The sequence below is a fragment of the Lepus europaeus genome, chromosome 1, assembly GCF_033115175.1.
Source record: "Lepus europaeus isolate LE1 chromosome 1, mLepTim1.pri, whole genome shotgun sequence".
In the NCBI taxonomy this organism is placed as follows: Eukaryota; Metazoa; Chordata; class Mammalia; order Lagomorpha; family Leporidae; genus Lepus; species Lepus europaeus.
Window position 1 is genome coordinate 151608894 of NC_084827.1, and position 17808 is coordinate 151626701.

At 42.3% G+C, this 17808-nt stretch overlaps 1 protein-coding gene across 8 annotated transcripts in view; it reads left to right on the plus strand.

Moving 5' to 3' along the window:
- The window catches only part of CREB1 (cAMP responsive element binding protein 1), a 75226-nt gene that overhangs the window by 45596 nt on the left and 11822 nt on the right, over positions 1 to 17808 (plus strand). For 6 of the 8 annotated variants that reach the window (XR_009865892.1, XM_062190412.1, XM_062190397.1 and 3 more), the window contains one exon: positions 824 to 974. Coding sequence is in view for 7 of the 8 variants with exons in the window: in XM_062190412.1 (XP_062046396.1) it covers positions 824 to 974 (151 nt within the window). In the remaining variant the exon portion in view is untranslated. Of the gene's footprint in view, positions 1 to 823; positions 975 to 8382; positions 8568 to 17041; positions 17541 to 17808 lie in introns of those variants that run through there. The other 2 variants (XM_062190445.1, XM_062190429.1) reach the window with 2 other exon arrangements.

Sequence of the window (17808 nt, forward strand, 5' to 3'; positions counted from 1 at the left end):
TTCCACTCAAACTACACATTTTAATTGATATTAATAACTAATATGGATTCTTTTATCAAGACCTTTGAATTCTCTTAAATGATGCTAGGTTTCTTAGGAGAGCATATGAAACTTTTTAGAAGCAGTTTGGCAAATAACAGTTACTATGTTTCTTTCACAAATATTGGACCACTTAGTTAGAAAAATAAACTTTCAGTTTATTTAGCCATTATCATTTACATTAAAACACTATGTTTACAATAATATAATTGACCTCAAGTGCTACACTTCATACTTACAGTTTGTTTTAATTAGAAATTTACAATAGTTGACCATAATGCTTTATTTTCTCTTCCATTTTGCTATTTTATGGAAAAACAAAAACAAAAACAAAAACACATGGTCGTTTTTATGTCGTGGCAAGAGTCTGCTTGAAATTTTTTAATATGAATTTACCAAAGTCAAAGGAAGACATTGAGGACTATACTGTGTCTAGGAAGATCATCCAAGCTGTGCCCTACTTCCCTGTTAGACTTAAGGTTGGTAAGCTTGTTAACAGAGTAGAAGTGCCTTCTGGTCAAAAATAAATGTGAGACCCAGCAGACATCGATTAAGACGGCTTTCACTCAAGTGTCTAGACTAATAAATACAATAAATTGGGAATTGTTTCTCAGTAGTGACCCAAAGAGTGCTGATTTCTTTGAACATTTTAGCCTGAATCATCTGTTCCATTTAATTTCCCTTTTAATCCAAAAAGTATGCTTAGATTGGTGATTGACACACACATGTTACTGACACACTGTGTTTCTGTGTCTTAGACCTTGTTCACTGTTGTTCTTTTCAGCTGCTTCTGGAGATGTACAAACATACCAGATCCGCACAGCACCCACTAGCACCATTGCCCCTGGAGTTGTTATGGCTTCCTCCCCAGCACTTCCTACACAGCCTGCCGAAGAAGCAGCACGGAAGAGAGAGGTTCGTCTAATGAAGAACAGGTATATATATTTTATTTACTTAGATTGCTGTGGGCAAATACCTTCTCAAGTTCTGCTGAAAATAGATCTTTACATTCATTTTTTTTTTCCTGGTAGGATTAATAGATCTTGCTAAAAATCTATATTTAATAATTAATTTATGAGATTGTAGGTCAGTCTTTAATCATAGAATAATTTACTTTCATATAATTTCCCCACAGAATATTTAATGCACAATGTTGCTATATTTGTACTTGGTTCCAACCAACTACCTAGGTTATTTTTTTTAAAAAAATTTTTATAGAGTTAACAGACTTATAGACAGAGAGACAGAGAGAAAGGTCTTCCTTCTGTTGGTTCACTCCCCAAATGGCCGTCATGGCTGGCACTGTGCCAATCTGAAGCCAGGAGCCAGGTGCCTCTTCCTGTTCTCCCAAGCAGGTGCAGGGGCCCAAGCACCTGGGCCATCCTCCACTGTCCTCCCAGGCCACAGCAGAGAGCTGGACGGGATGAGGAGCAACCGGGACTAGAACCCAGTGCCTATATGGGATGCCGGTGCTGCAGGCGGAGGATTAAACAAGTGAGCCACGGTGCCGGCCCCTGGGAGGATTTAAAATATATTTATTTGAGAGGCAGAGTGACAGAAAGAGGCTCCCAAATGCCCACTACAGCTAGGGCTAGTTGGGTAGAGGTTGAAGAGAGGATCCAGGAATGCAAGCCAGGTTTCCCAGGTAGGTGGCAGGAACCCAATTACTTGAGCCATCACTGCTGCTTCCCAGGATCTGCATTGGCAGGAAGCTGAAGTCAGAAGCCAGAGTCAAGAATCCAGCCCATATACTCTAAGTCTTAGTTGCTAAACTAAATGCCTGATCAAAAAAAAAATTTTTTTTCATGAGTAGTAGTCAAGATCAAGCTTCATAAATGTGTATTAATGTTAAATATTAAATTTAAATTGCATTTATATCAATTTGTAATAAAGTAACTATCATGGCCAGTCCTTTTTTTAAAAAGGGTATTTATTTATTCATTTATTCATTCAAAAGGCAGAGTGACAGAAAGAAAGATGTTTCATTTACTAATTCACTCCCCAAATGGCTGCAGCAGCCCAGGCTGGGCCAAGCTGAATCTAGGAGCCAGGAACTCTGTCTATTCTCCCATGTGAGTGGCAGGAACTCAGGTACTTGAGCCATCATCTCTTATATCCCAGTCACGTTGTCAGGGAGCTGGACCAGAAGCTGAGTAGCTGGGAGTCAAACCAGTACTCAGATATGGGATGCAGTCATCTCAAGTGATAGGCTCAGATGATGCTTCACAATGCCCACCCCTCAGGCCATGGTTTCAATGAATATTTTTTTTACTCATAATAATAATTTAATGCCTAAAGATTCTCTGAAAATAGATTCATTCTGAGAATACCATGTTACTGACAAAATATTAAAATAAATGTATTCAACAATGAAAATACTGCAAGTCAAATTTGAGAAATGTGAGCAAAGCAATTGTTAGTCAATCCGTTGTTATAAATGATTTTACCATCTAAAAATAGAATTAAAGTAAGTTACTAAATATTTGGCTTAGTATTTTAAAATGACTAAAGTCACAGGCAGATCAGAATGTTAATAAGGGACAGAAATTTAAAAGTTTGAAATTGGGGCCGGCGTTGTGGTGTAGAATTAAAATCTATATAAAGAACCTAGGTAGGGGCCGGTGCTGTGGCGCGGCAGGTTAACACCCCAGCCTGAAGCACCAGCATCCTGTATGGGTGCTAGTTCTAGTCCCGGCTGTTCCTCTTCCAATTCAGCTCTCTGCTATGGCCTGGGATAGCAGTAGAGATGGCCCAAGTCCTTGGGCCCCCGCACCCACGTGAGAGACCTTGAAGAAGCTCCTGGCTTCGGATCAGCGCAGATCCAGCTGTTCCGGCCACCTGGGGAGTGAACCAGCGGATGGAAGACCTCTCTCTCTGTCTCTGCCTCTCTCTGTAACTCTGTCTTTCAAATAAATGAAATAAATCTTAAAAAAAAAAAAAAAAGAACCTAGGTATAGTGCCCTATACCCAGATGAAGCTCCTGGCTGAGGCCTGGCCCAGTCTCAGCTGCGGTAGCCACTTGGAGAGTGAGCCAGCTGATGGAAGTTCTCTCTGTGTTACTCTGACATTCAAATAAATAAAATCTTTTTAAAAAGGAGAGGCAGAGAGAGAGAGAGAGATCTTCCATCCGCTGGTCCATCCCCCAATTGGCCGCAGTGTCCAGAGCTGTGGCAATCCGAAGACATGAGCCAGGAGCTTCTTCCAGGTCTCCCACATGGGTGCAGGGGCCCAAGGACTTGGGCCATCTTCTACTGATTTCCCAGGCCATAGCAGAGAGCTGGATCAGAAGTAGAGCAGCTGGGACTCAAACTGGCGCCCATATGGTATGCTGGCCCTGCAGATGGCAGCTTTACCCACTACACCACAGCACCGGCCCCAATAAATAAATCTTGAAAGAAAAAAAAAAAAAAAAAAAAAAAACCTGCTTGCCTCAGATCTTCAGGAAAAGCTACCTGGCTTAATCAGGGATTTTTTTTTTTCCATATTTATTTATATATTTATTTGAAATGAAGAGTTACAGAGAGGGAGAGGCAGAGAGAGAGTAAGTGAGATCTTCCATCTTCTGGTTCACTTCCCCAATAGCCACAATAGCCAGGGCTGGGCCAGGCGGAAGCCAGGAGCCAGGAGCTTCATCCTGGTCTCCCACATAGGTGCAGCGTCCCAAGTACTTGAGCTGTCTTAACACTGCTTTTCCAGGAGCATTAGCAGAGAGCTGGATCGGAAGTGGAACAGCCAGGACTCGAGTTGGTACCCGTATTGGATGCCGGCACTATAGACAGCAGTTTAACCCATTATACCACAGCGCTTCTTTAAAATACTTGTGCTCAGATTTAGTTACAGTATCCTTTAAAAAGGAAACTTCCTATTGATTTTGCTACAGTTCCTTTAATTTTTTTAAATATTTATTTATTTATTTGAAAGGCAGAGTTACACAGAGGCAGAGAAAGAGAGGTCTTCTGTATGCTGGTTCACTCCCCAAATGGCCACAACAGCCACAAAGCCAGGAGCTTCTTCCAGGTCTCCAACACAGGTGCAGGGGCCCAAGCACTTGGATCATCTTCCGCTGCTTTCTCAGGCACATTAGCAGGTAGCTAGATAGGAAGTGGAACAGCTGGGACTTGAACCGGTGCCCATATGGGATACCGGCACTGCAGGCTGTGGCTTTATCTGCTATGCCACAGTGCTGTCTCCTAGTTCCCTTTCTTTCACTACCAGATTACTGGTGCTTCTTTCAGCTTCCTGAAAAAATTTAGTTTCTGTGAACATTAGAGCCACTATATGTATAAAAATGGTGCATACTCTTGCTTGGCAAGTCTCTTCCCTTTTGAGTTTTACAGTTATGGATTATGGATTATTTAACACTTTAAACTACTCCTTCCCCTAAACTTTCTTTGGCTCACTATTTGGGTTTCTGTTTGTTTTTTCTTTTTGGTTTGGTTTTTTACTTAAGTTTTCCCTTGGAATTTTAATCCCTACCATGTATTTCAGGCATTATGTTTTTGCTTAATAACCTCCTACTTCTTTATAGTCTTTGACTTTTTATATGCTTTGACTTTTCCCTGATATAGTATTTATTAATTCCCAGTATGTACAGGGCACTATGCCTAAGTTCTTTATATAGATTTTAATTCTACCTACAATGATATAGAAGCTTATCCCCACTTTTCAGAGAAGGAGAAAGTAAATATCAGAGAGAAGTTCAATATGTTGCCAAAGATCAACCTTTTTAAGGAATTAGTAGAACTAGGGCCAGCGCTGTGGCCTGTTTTGCCAGCACCCCATATGGGTGCCAGTTTGAGTCCTGGCTGCTCCACTTCCATTCCAGCTCCCTATAAATGTGCCTAGGAAAGCAGTGGAGGATAAGCTGAGTCCTTGGGCCCCTGAACCCACATGGAAGACCTGGATGAAGCTCCTGTTTCCTGCCTTCAGCCTCGACCAGCTCTGGCTATTGCATCCATTTGAGGAGTGAACCAGAAGATGGAGGATAACTCTCTCTGTTTGTATCTCTTCTTCTCTTTGTATTTCTACCTTCCAGATAAGTAAATAACCCTTTTTTAAACAATGAAAAAAAAAAAATTGGTAGAACTGAGATTTGAGCCTGTGTTGTGCCAAAGCCTGTGAAAATGCTGCTCATAGAATCCAGTATATAATTTCCTGCTATGCCTCAAACCAGAGCACATGGCAGTGTGCTGGGATGTATAGCACCAGGCAGTAAACATGGAATGCTTTCCTTGAATGTTCATTTTGTGGAAAGATTGGAGAGAAACAGCACTGTTTTTAAAGTAAAATAAGAAATTTTTAAAAAATTCATGCCACTGATGCTTTGGGCTGTGTCCCCTGAAAATCTCCTTATTTAATTTTCTCTGCTGGTGTAGGTAACTAAGTGGAAAATTTACAGAAGCACTTTCTTCCTGAACATATTCATGAGCATGATTGGCCCTTACACATATCAAAACACAGCCTGGCCTGAACTAAATAAATGGGAAAAGGTTATGGCCCAAAAATTCCTACACTATCCATGTTGCCATTTATTCCAGAATTAAGATATTTGGTAAATATTCTAAAAGAAAGTATAGATGGTAGTTACATTAATATGTGTTGCTATAGTAATAATCACAAAACCTCAGTGACTTAGAATAATGAAATTTCTTCTACACTTACATTACACATTTCATTTTGGCACCTGCATGTCAGATACCAGTGGCTCTTTTATTGTGCCATCTGCTTCTGATCCCAGCAAAGGAGCACCACTGCTTTGAGACATGCCATTCTTATGACAGTGGCAAAAGACAATGCTTTTCATTTTTATTTGTTCACGTATTTTATCCCAAAAGCCGCAGTTACAGAGAGCTTGCATTCACTGGTACACTCCCCAAATGGCCACAATGACTAGGGCTGGGCCAGACCAAAGCCAGAAGCTGCTGTTTTTTTTTTGTTTTTTTTTTTTTTTTAAGATTTTATTTATTTTATTTGAGAGAGTTACAGACAGTGAGAAGGAGAATCAGAGAGAAAGGTCTTCCCTCCATTGGTTCACTCCCCAAATGGCCACCACGGCCAGAGCTGAGCCAATCTGAAGCCAGGAGCCTCTTCCCGGTCCCCCATGCAGCTGCAGGGGCCCAAGGACTTGGGTCATCTTCTACTGCTTTCCCAGGCCTCAACAGAGAGCTGGACTGGAAGAGGAATAACCGGGACGGAATCCGGTGCCCTTATGGGATGCCGGCGCCACAGGCGGAGGACTAACCAAGTGAGCCACGGCACCAGCCCCCACCAGGAGCTTCTTAACAGTCTCTTACCTGGATACAGGGGCTCAAGAAATTGGGCCAACTTCTGCTGCTTTTCCCAAGCACATTAGCAGGGAGGTGGAGGGGAAGTGGAGCAGCCAGGAGTTGAACCAATGTCCATATGGAATGCCATCATCACAGGTGGCGGTTATACACACTATGCCACAATATCAGCCCTGACAATGCTTCTTTTTTTTTTTTTTTTTAAGATTTATTTATTATTTTATTTGTTTGAATGACAGAGTTGCAGAAAAAGAGAGAGGTTTTCCATCCGCTGGTTCACTCCCCAGATGGCCGCAACGGCCAGAACTGTGCCGATCCGAAGCCAGAAGCTTCTTCCTGGTGTCCCATGTGAGCACAGTGGCCCAAGAACTTGGGCCATCTTCCACTGCTTTCCCAGGCTATAGCAGAAAGCTGTATCAGAAGAGGAGCAGCCGAGACTAGAACTGGCACCCATATGGGATGCTGGTGTTTCATACCAGGGCTTTAACCTGTTGCGCCACAGCACTGGCCCTGACAATGCTGCTGCTTTTTTTTTTTTTTTTTTTTTTTTTTTTTGACAGGCAGAGTGAATAGTGAGAGAGACAGACAGAGAGAAAGGTCTTCCTTTGCCATTGGTTCACCCTCCAATGGCTGGCGCGCTGCGGCCGGCGCACCACGCTGATCCGATGGCAGGAGCCAATTGCTTCTCCTGGTCTCCCATGCTTCTTAAAGCATGTTCTTGATTGTGGTGAACATGGTGTCCACTCATGTTCCATTGGCCACAGCATAGGTAAGGACAAGCCCACCATCAGTAGAGTAGGGATAATAAGGAAGGAAGGAAAATCATATAATTTTTTTTTTTTTTTTTTTTGACAGGCAGAGTGGATAGTGAGACAGAGAGACAGAGAGAAAGGTCTTCCTTTTGCCGTTGGTTCACCCTCCAATGGCCGCCGCGGTAGGCGTGCTGCGACCTGCGCATCGCGCTGATCCGATGGCAGGAGCCAGGTGCTCATCCTGGTCTCCCATGGGGTGCAGGGCCCAAGGACTTGGGCCATCCTCCACTGCACTCCCTGGCCACGCAGAGAGCTGGCCTGGAAGAGGGGCAACCGGGACAGGATCGGTGCCCCGACCGGGACTAGAACCCGGTGTGCCGGCGCCGCAAGGCGGAGGATTAGCCTAGTGAGCCGCGGCGCCGGCCGAAAATCATATAATTTTAATGCAATCTGTTACCCTGTCTTTATGTAACTTTAGAGTACAAGGGATTTTAATAGCAAATTTCCTTAAAGGCAGAAGTAAGAAAAGAAAAGGTTAGATAGATGTAGACATTTAAAAATACAAAATCTCTATTTAGGGAAGAAAAAGGAGCAAAACAAACAAACTAGGAACATTTTCATAAATAAGATCAGAAGACTAATGAGAATATAAATAAATTCATAGAAAATTAATAGGGTAAAACTGTGTATTGGATGCAAATTAAGGTACATCCATACAACTGTATACAGCTAATCATTAAGAATAAAGGTACTTGGGCCAGCGCCACGGCTCAATAGGCTAATCCTCCGCCTTGCGGCGCCAGTACACCGGGTTCTAGTCCCGGTCAGGGCGCCGGATTCTATCCCGGTTGCCCCTCTTCCAGGCCAGCTCTCTGCTATGGCCAGGGAGTGCAGTGGAGGATGGCCCAAGTCCTTGGGCCCTGCACCCCATGGGAGACCAGGAAAAGCACCTGGCTCCTGGCTTCAGATCAGCGAGATGCGCCGGCCACAGTGGCCATTGGAGGGTGAACCAATAGCAAAAAGGAAGACCTTCCTCTCTGTCTGTCTCTCTCACTATCCACTCTGCCTGTCAAAAGAATAAAGGTACTTGTAGTTTTATTGAGGTGAGAAGATTTTCTTGGTGGACAAAAGCAGGCTACCCAAAAATATGTATATTACAATTATTTTTAAATTTTTTATTATACAAGTGAAACATACTTGTTATAGATATTTGGAAATGGGGCCACCACTGTGACATAGTACCACCTGTGGTGCCAACATCCCATATGATGCCAATTCGTGCCCCAACTATTCCTCTTCCCATCCAGCTCTCTGGTATGGCCTGGGAAAGCTGTAGAAGTTGGCCCAAGTACTTGAGCCCCTGCACCCACATTAAGAGACCTGGAAGAAGCTCCTGGCTCCTGTCTTCCGATCCGCCCAGCTTGGTCGTTGCAGCCATCTGGGGAGTGAACCAGCAGATGGAAGACCTGTCTGTCTCTCCCTCACTATTTCTGTAACTCTACCTCTCAAATAAATATTTGGAAAGCAGACTAAAAATGTAATTGCCTCTGATTGCACTGTTGAAAATATTAAATTCTGGGGCCTGCGCCATGGCTCACTTGGTTAGTCCTCCGCCTGCGGCGCCAGCATCCCATATGGGCGTCAGGTTCTAGTCCCGGTTGTTCCTCTTCCAGTCCAGCTCTCTGCTGTGGCCCGGGAAAGCAGTAGAGGATGGCCCAAGTGCTTGGGCCCCTGCACCCGCATGGGAGACCAGGAGGAAGCACCTGGCTCCTGGTTCGGATCAGTGCAGTGCCGGCCATAGCGGCCATTTGGGGAGTGAACCAACGGAAGGAAGACCTTTCTGTCTGTCTCTCACTGTCTATAACTCTACCTGTCAAATTAAAAAAAAAAAAAAAGAAATTGTTAAATTCTAAAGTTTGTTTCCCTGAAAAATGTCTTTTTTTTTAAGATTTATTTTATTTATTTGAAAGAGTTACAGAGAGAGGTAAAGACAGAGAGGTTTTACATCTGCTGGTCCAAAATAGCTGAAACTGAACTGATCTGAAGCTAGGAGCCAGGAGCTTCTTCCAGATCTCCCACATGGATTCAGAAGCCCAAGTGCTTGGGCCATCCTCTGCTGCTTTCCCAGGCACATTAGTAGGGAACTGGATTGGAAGTGGAGCAACCAGGACTAGAACCAGCTCCCATGTAGGATGCCAGCTCTGCAAGCTGGAGCTTTAACCCGCTGCACCACAGCACTGGCCCCAAAAAATATCTTTTTAAACTGTAACTTAGAACTTCTTTGTTTTTTTAAAGATTTATTTATTTCAAAGGCAGAATTAGAGAGGGAGAGACTGCTAGATCTTCCACCTGCTTGTTCACTCCCCAAATATCCACAACAGCCAACGCTGGGCTAAGCTGAGGCCAGGAGCCTGGAGGTTCTTCCAGGTCTCCCACATGGGTAAAGGGTCTCAAGCACTTGGGCTATCTTCTGCTGCTTTTCTAGATGCATTAGCCAGGAGCTGTATTGGAAGTGAAGCAGTCAGAACTCAAACTGGTACCTATATGGGATAGTAGCGTTGCAGGCAGTGGCTTTACCCACGACACCACAAAACACTGGCCCATAAATTTTATTTTATTTATTTATTTATTGACAGGCAGAGTTAGACAGTGAGAGAGAGACAGACAGAGAGAAAGGTCTTCCTTTTTCCATTGGTTCACCCCCCAAATGGCCGCTACGGCCCGTGCACTGCACTGATCCGAAGCTAGGAGCCAGGTGCTTCTTCCTGGTCTCCCATGCAGGTGCAGGGCCCAAGCACTTGGGCCATCCTCCACTGCCTTCCCAGGCCACAGCACAGAGCTGGACGGGAAGAGGAGCAACCGGGACAGAATCTGGCGCCCCAACCGGGACTTGAACCTGGGGTGCTGGCGCCACAGGTGGAGGATTAGCCAAGTGACCCGCAACACCTGCCAATAAATTTTATTTTTAAATATTTTAATATTTTTCATTAAGTTGTAAAATAGTACAGTTCCGGATATCCTTCGTTCAGCTTCCTCTAATTTTAGCATATTATATAACCAGAGCACATTTATTAAAATTAAGAAATGCATGTGTACAATACTATTTATTTAATGATACATTTTATTCAAATTTCCCACATTTTCCTACCTATATTCCTTTTCTCTTCTGTATTTAATCTGGGTACTACATTGCATTTAGTTTTCATATCTCCCTCATCTCTTTCAATCTGTGAAAGTTTCTCTTTGTCTTTAAGACTTTGCCAGTTTTGAAGAATAGTGATCTGGTTTCTTTAACAATATCCCTCAGTTTGGGTTTGTCCAGTGTTTTCTTAAGATTAGATTGAGGTGATAGATTCAGGGGAAAGGTACTAAAGAGGTATGGTACGCCTTTGTTACCTCGTTGTCAGGGAGCACATGCCTGTGTGCTTTATTGCTGGTGATGCTAACTGGAACCACTTAGAGTGCTATCCAGGTGTCTCCACTAGAGTTGCCCTTTTAAGGGAAGGAGAACTGAACTCTACCTCCTAGAAGGGAAAATATCAAATAATTGTGGTCATATGTTAACAATCATAGTAATCAGTGTATTTGGGGGTGGATACTTGGAGGTATGCAAATACCTTCTTTCCCTTTAAAGTTTTGCCCTTTAAATTTTAATACAGCTTGAATATCCTTTATCCAAAATACATAGTACCATAAGTACCATAATCTGAAACTTTCTGAGCACCCCACTGGTACTTTTCAGCCTTGAAGCATTCAGACTTACCGCCTTCTTTCAACCCCTGAAAACCACTGAACTAATTTTTTTGTTTTGTTTTGGTTTGGTTTTTTTGTTTTGTTTTTGAGATTTAAAAAGATTTATTAGAGTCAAAGACCTCCCAGCCAGAGTGGCATGGAGTGGAAAAACCCAAAGGACACCGTGGTATTGGGGTTTTTAAGTACAATTTTGAAGGAAAAAAAACTTGACAATCAGATTGGCATTTGGTTCCCAGGTGGGGACAAAATCCATCAAAAGACCTGATTTACAATGCTTTATCATATCTGGCTTGCACATAATAAAACAAAAAACATCCAGAAGGGTAGGATAAGTAACTTGTTTTCACAATAAACTTGAGCTCAGGAGGATGGAATCACACTCTTGCTATTCTCAAGGTAAATTTGTATATTCCTAAGGAAGGAGGGCAGACATTTTGTTCTTACTAAAGATAACCTTTTCGGGGGAAGTAAGCGTTCCACACCCCAAATTCCACTGGTACCGCCCTGACTACCTGTTAACCCATCTGACTCCTCAAATTCTCCCCTCAGCAAGAATGGACCCTAACATCTGTTAGGGGGACTGGGCGATGGTCTGTCTGGCTGCTTCATGTTGAAAAGGGGCATCTTTGGGAAGGGCAGTCAAAACAGGGTTGCACCAGGGGGACGCAGTGCCAGTTTGCAGAAACTGCTTCCACCCGAGATTTCATGTTCATGGCCAACTAGAATTTTATTTTTTCAAGTCTGGAGAAAACAAATCTAACAAGCAGTTTAAACTCACAGGATCTAAAACTTAGAACAGAGTCATTATTAGAGACCCTAAAAAAGATGCTCTCTAAACCACAAGCAAGTTTTCTCATTGAGAGGCAAATAGAAACTGACATAAGGAGCTTGATAATAATCAGGTGGGCTTTAAGGCCTGCCAGTTATGAAGCCCAGACCTTCTGTCTCTTCACATGGTTACATCATAAGGGAGGTGTGAAGCTCCTCCATAACCTAGCTGGCCTGGGAGGAGAGCTGGCCTGGTAAAGGCAGGTGGCATCTCTAACAGGAAATTTTACCGCTCTGCCTACAATGTTGTTGACCCTACTTGGCTATCCCCTCGACAGCAGTGATTACTTTGGAAGCTGGCTCGAGTGAAGGACTTTTCAGCTTAGAGCCAGTAAGGCCTGCAGCTCTGACCTGGAAGTCCTTCAACTCCAGGCAGTTCTGTTTCCAGTGACCCAACTCTTGGCTGGCAGAGCTACCAGGGCTCGTCATAAGCTGACTTCTGCTGAAGCCCTGGCTTTCCATATCAAAAACGAATGACTGGCCTGTTGGGTCTCCTTGATGGCAGATCACTGTGTAAGACAGCCATTAATTGGCCTGCCACCTATCTTTACATTGCTTCTGCAGCCTAACTTCTCTTCCTCCTGGTTTTTGTTAGAGCAGACCAGAGAAAACCTTTAAGAGGATACAAGGTAAGGGGTACTCAAGTCCCATCTCTAATCTTTGTTTTGCTAAACTAGAAGTCTATAGTCATAGGCATGTTCTGGTAGTGGTTTTTCTCTGAGATAGACAATACACATGAGGAAAGCTACGTCCTCACTTTATGAACTAATTTTTTTAAAGATTTATTTGTTTATTTATTTGAAAGTCAGGGTTACACAGAGAGAGGAGAGGCAGAGAGAGAGAGAGAGAGAGAGAGAGAGAGAGAGAGGTCTTTCATCCGATGGTTCACTCCCCAATTGGCTGCAACGGCCGAAGCTCTGCCGATCTGCAGCTGGGAGCTTCTTCTGGGTCTCCCACACGGGTGCAGGGGCCCAAAGACTTGGACCATCTTCTACTGTTTTCCCAGGCCATAGCAGAGAGCTGGATTGGAAGTGGAGCAGTCAGGTCTCAAACCGTTGCCCATATGGGATGCTGGCGTTTCAGGCCAGGGTGTTAACCCGCTGCGCCACATCACTGGCCCCAATAAGAACTAATTTTTATCCATGTAATTTTTGTCTTTTCAAGAAATCTCTTGTGAATGAATCATCTACTTCTTTAACTTAGTAAAATGCACATAAGATTTAATCACTGATCATTGTTGCATAAATCAGAAGTTGATGTTGTCACTGAATATTCCATTGTGTGGATGGACTGTGGTTTGTGTATCTTTTTACCATAAAGTACATCTTGGTTATTTTTAGTTTTGGAGGAATAAAGTTACTACAAGCCTTTATGTGCAGGTTTTTTAATGAATTTTTTGTTTTAGATTGATTTATTTGAAAAAAATAACTGAGAGGGAGAGACACAGAGAGATCTTCCATCTGTGGTTTACTACCTAATAGGCCACAACAGCCAAGTCTGGGCCAAGCCAAAGCTAGGAGCCAGGAACTCCCATCTTTGTCTCCTAAGTGGATGGCAGGGGTCCAAATACTTGGACCATCATCTGCTGCCTTCCCAAATGCATTAGCAGGAAGCTGGATCAGAAGCAGAGTATCCAGATCTCAAAACTGGTACCACAATATGGGATGTTGGTATCACAAGTAGCAGCTTAACCCAGTACACCACAGTGTCAGCCCCCTGTATGAACTTTTGATTCACTTATGTAAATATCTAAGAGTAGACTGGTCAAGTACATTCAGTGTATATATTTAACATTTTTTATAAACTATCCAGTTGTTTTTCCAAAAATTTCCAAAAAATTTGTTTCATTCCCATCCACAATATATAAGAAATTCAGTTACTCTGTATCCTCACCAGAACTTGGTGTTGTCAGATTCACTTCTTTTTTCCTCATTCCAGAGGATGTACATTGTGGCGTTTTTTGTTTTAAATTTATTTATTTCTTTGAGAGGCAGAGAGAGAGAGAGTGTGCATGTCCATCTGCTGGTTCATTCCTCAAGTGCCTGCTACAGCCAGGACTGGACCAGGCCAACACTGAGAGCCAGGGGAACTCAATTCAGGTCTCTACTGTTTGGGTGCCAGGAACTCAACTGCTTGAGCCAGAGCTGGAAATCAAACCCAGGTATTCCAGTTTGGGATGTGGGCTTTTTTTTTTTTTTTTTTTTTTTTTTTTTTTTTTTTTTTGTAAGATTTACTTTATTTGCAAGGCAGATTGACAGAGAAAGATCTTTCATCTGCTGGTTTGCTCCCTGACCGGCCACAACAGTTGGTGCTGTGCCAGGTGGAAGCTAGCATCCAGGAACCCTGAGTCTCCAGTGTGGGTGACAGGGGCCCAAGGACTTGGGCATCCTAACTGCAAGGTAAACTGCAGCCCCATCATTATGGTTTTAATTTAGATTTCCCTACTAATGGTGTTGAGCATCTTTTATGTGCCTGTTTGGCATTTATGTTTTCTTTGATGAAGTGTCTATTCAGATATTTTGCTTACTTTTATTGTGTTGGTTTTTTTGAGAGATCTTTATTCTGGAAACAAGTCCTTCGTTGGATGTATGATTAGCAAATAATTTCCTTCAATTCATAGCTTAACTTTCACTTTCTTAATACTGTTGTTTGCAAAGCGGAAGTTTTCATTTTGATGAGGTCCAGTCCATCAGTTTAGTTCTTTTATAGAGCACGCTTGTGTTACTATAATCTAACAATTTATTGCCTAACTCAAGATCACACAGATTTTTCTCCGGTTTTCATCTAAAATGTTTTTGTTTTACATTTAAATTATCCGATCACATTTGAATTAACTTTTATATAAGATATGAGGAATGTATCGATTCATTTTGTATATGTAGATACTCACTTGAACCAATACCGTAAAAAGAGGATCCTTTCTTGATTGAATTGTCTTTGCTTTTTTGTCAAAAATTGACCATACATGGGTGGGCGTTGTGGCATAGCAGATTAAGCTGCCACTTAGTGCTGGTTTAAGTTCCACTGCTTCCAGTCCATCATCCTTCTTATATACCTGGGAGGCAGTGGATGATGATTCCCAGATGAAGTTCTGGACTCCTGACTTCAACCTGGACCATCCTGTACTGTTGTGGGTGTTTGGGGAGAGAACCAGCAGATACAAGATTCTCTCTCTCTCTTGGTCTCTCTCTGTCTCTACCTTTCAAGATGAAAATATATTTTTTTTAAACTGACCATATGAGGATACCTCAGAAAGTTTGTGGAAAGATGAAATTAGAAAAAAAGTTTAAACTCAGCTGTTAATGCCATTTTTCCAAGAACTCTGAAGTATACTGTGGTTTTTTGTGTGTGAATCTGTTTCTGGACTACCTTCTTCCATTGATCAGTGTGTCCATTCTTCCACCTCTGCCACACTGTCTCCATTACCTTAGCTTCATAATGAACCTTGAACTTGACAGTATGAGTCTTCCAACTTTTGTTCTTGCACAGAATTGTTTTGGATTTTTTTCCATTTTCATGTGGGTTTTAGAATCTGTATTTATTGTTTTTTATAGGCAGCTTGTTGAAATTTTGATTAAGTTTGCAGTTTGTCTATAGAGCAGTGCTTAAGTCTTCTACAGCATATCCATTTATTTTTCAGCATACAGATCTTATGTTTTATTAGATTTCTACTAAATTACTTCTGACTTTTTAGGTTTTTTTTTTTTTTTTTTTAAGATTTTTATTTATTGAAAGACAGTATGACAGATGGAAGGGAGGGAGATAGGAATCCATATTCTATCTGCTGGTTCACCCCCAAATGGTTGTAGTGACCAGGTCTGGGCCAAGCCAAAGCCAGGAGCCAGGAACTCCATCTTGTCAGGGGCAGGGGCCCGAGTCCTTAGGCCATCTTCCACTACTTTCTCAGGCACATTGGCAGTGAGCTGGGTTAGAAGCAGAGCATGGACTAGAATCTGCACTCCCATATGAGATGCTGGCATTGCAGGCTGTGCCATAGCGTTGGCCTCTAAGTTCTATATTTTTATTTTGGGCTGGTATGCTTGATAGTTCATTGTTGATGTATAGAAATAAAATTGGCTTCTATAGGAGAAAACCAAATTGTTTCTCTATATCTCACTAGATAATCAACACAGAAGACTTCTGTGATCAAATGTAGTATGGGGTTGGAGGGTGAATTTTCCCCACACCAAGCAAGTTCTTCAGGGATACTAGTTGAGTGTCCACTAATAGAAATCAGTCCTAAAACTGTCCGCTTGGAGACAGTGTTGAGGGCTCAGTCCTTCAAGACCACACCTCCATTTCACATGCCAATCAAAAGCTCCAGGTTATTTTATTTTGCCTGCATCTTGCTTGGATCAACTAGCAATAAATTGATGTTTCCTTGACCCCCTTCTTAGGTCCAGTTAATTTGCCTAGAGCAGCTCCCAAAACAAAGGGAAACACCTGGGTTTTCCAGTTTATTATAACTGATATTTTAAAGGATACAAATAGTAAGATGAAGAGTTATGTAGGGTAAGTTCTTAGAATTTCTGAGTCCTAAGCTCAGGCGCTTCCATCCATGTGGAGATGGGTACACCACCCTCCCAGCATATGGATATGTTTATTGTTTACCTTCCTAAAAGCCTCCACATCTTCAGCTGTCCAAAAGTTCCCAAAACCAAGTCTCCTTGAGTTTTTAAGTGAATTCCATTACTTAAACTTGATTGGATAAATCATGAACCATTGGTGATCAACTCAAGCTTCAACCCCTCTTCCTTCCCTGTGCTGGAAGTCACAGCCTTCTAGTCCTGCCTTGGTCTTTCTGGTGGCCCCCCTTCATTCAGAAGCTACTTGTGGACAACCAGCCATCAGTCAGTTCATTGGCAGAGCAAAAGACGTGTCACTTTGGATATTAGGAGTTGTAGGCTGGGAAACAGGAGAACCAAATACACATTTCATAGTATCACAGCTGCTGAATACTTAACTTTTTTACCCTGTGACTGGTAAGTAAACCAGTTCCAGAAGATGCACATGTGTGTACGCATAGGCACTTTGGGATTTTCTACATAGACAATTGTGGGGTTTTTGTTTATTTTGTTTTGGGAGGCAAAGAGAGAAACTCTCACATCCCGTATTTACTCCTCGGTTTACTTGCCAGATGCACACAATGGCTGGAACTGGTCCAGGCCCAGTGGTGGAAATCCACCTAATTGAGCTATCACCATTGCCTCCCAGGGTCTGTGTTAGCAGAAAGCAAGAATCAAGAGGTGGGAGCCAGAGCTGGGTATTCAACCTAGGTGGGACCTGAGTGTCTTAATCACTAAGGCTAAATACTCACTCCAAGGACAATTTTAATTTCTCCTTTCTAATTTGTGTGCCTTTTATTTCTGTTTTCCCTTTTTGCAGTGTCTAGGATTTCTGGTGTGATATTGAATAGGAGTAAGGAGAGAGGACAGCCTTATCACAAAATACCACAAACTGAATGGCTGAAGCAACACCATGTATTATTATCCTCCAGTTCTGTAGGATTGAAGTCCTTCACAGGTCTTACTGAGCAAATAGGACTGCATTCCTTTCTGGAAATTCTAAAGAATCTGCTTTCCTGTATTCTGTAGTTTCTGACTACCCAGCATTCCTTAGAATGTAGCCCCCTTCCTCCATCTTCAAAGTCAGCAGTAATACATCCTTCTGTGTCTGCCTTGTGTAGCCACCACCTTTTGTCTTTCTCTTTAAGAATTCCTGGGATTATCCTAGACCTACCCAAATAATCCAGGCTAGTTTCCCTATGGTAAAGTTGACTGAGCAATTTTAATCTCCCTTTGCCACATCACATAGCAAATTCGCTGATTTTGGAGATCAGGAGATGGATATCTTTGGGGGATTATAATATGACACCTCTAAGTCTTTTGTAAATGCTTTTTATTTGTTTTAGAAAACTCTCTTCTGGGTAAATTGTTGTTAACTTTTGTCAATACTTTTGTTCAATCTATTAAAGTGATTATATGGTTTTTCTTATTAATATGGTGAGTTATGTTGATGTTCCAATATTGAAATATGAATGCATTCTTGGAGTGAACCACCACTTGATCCTGAGGTGGTATTTTTACATAGTGCTGGACTGAATTTGCTAATATTTGGTTTATGGTTTTCACATCTACGTTCATCACTAATGT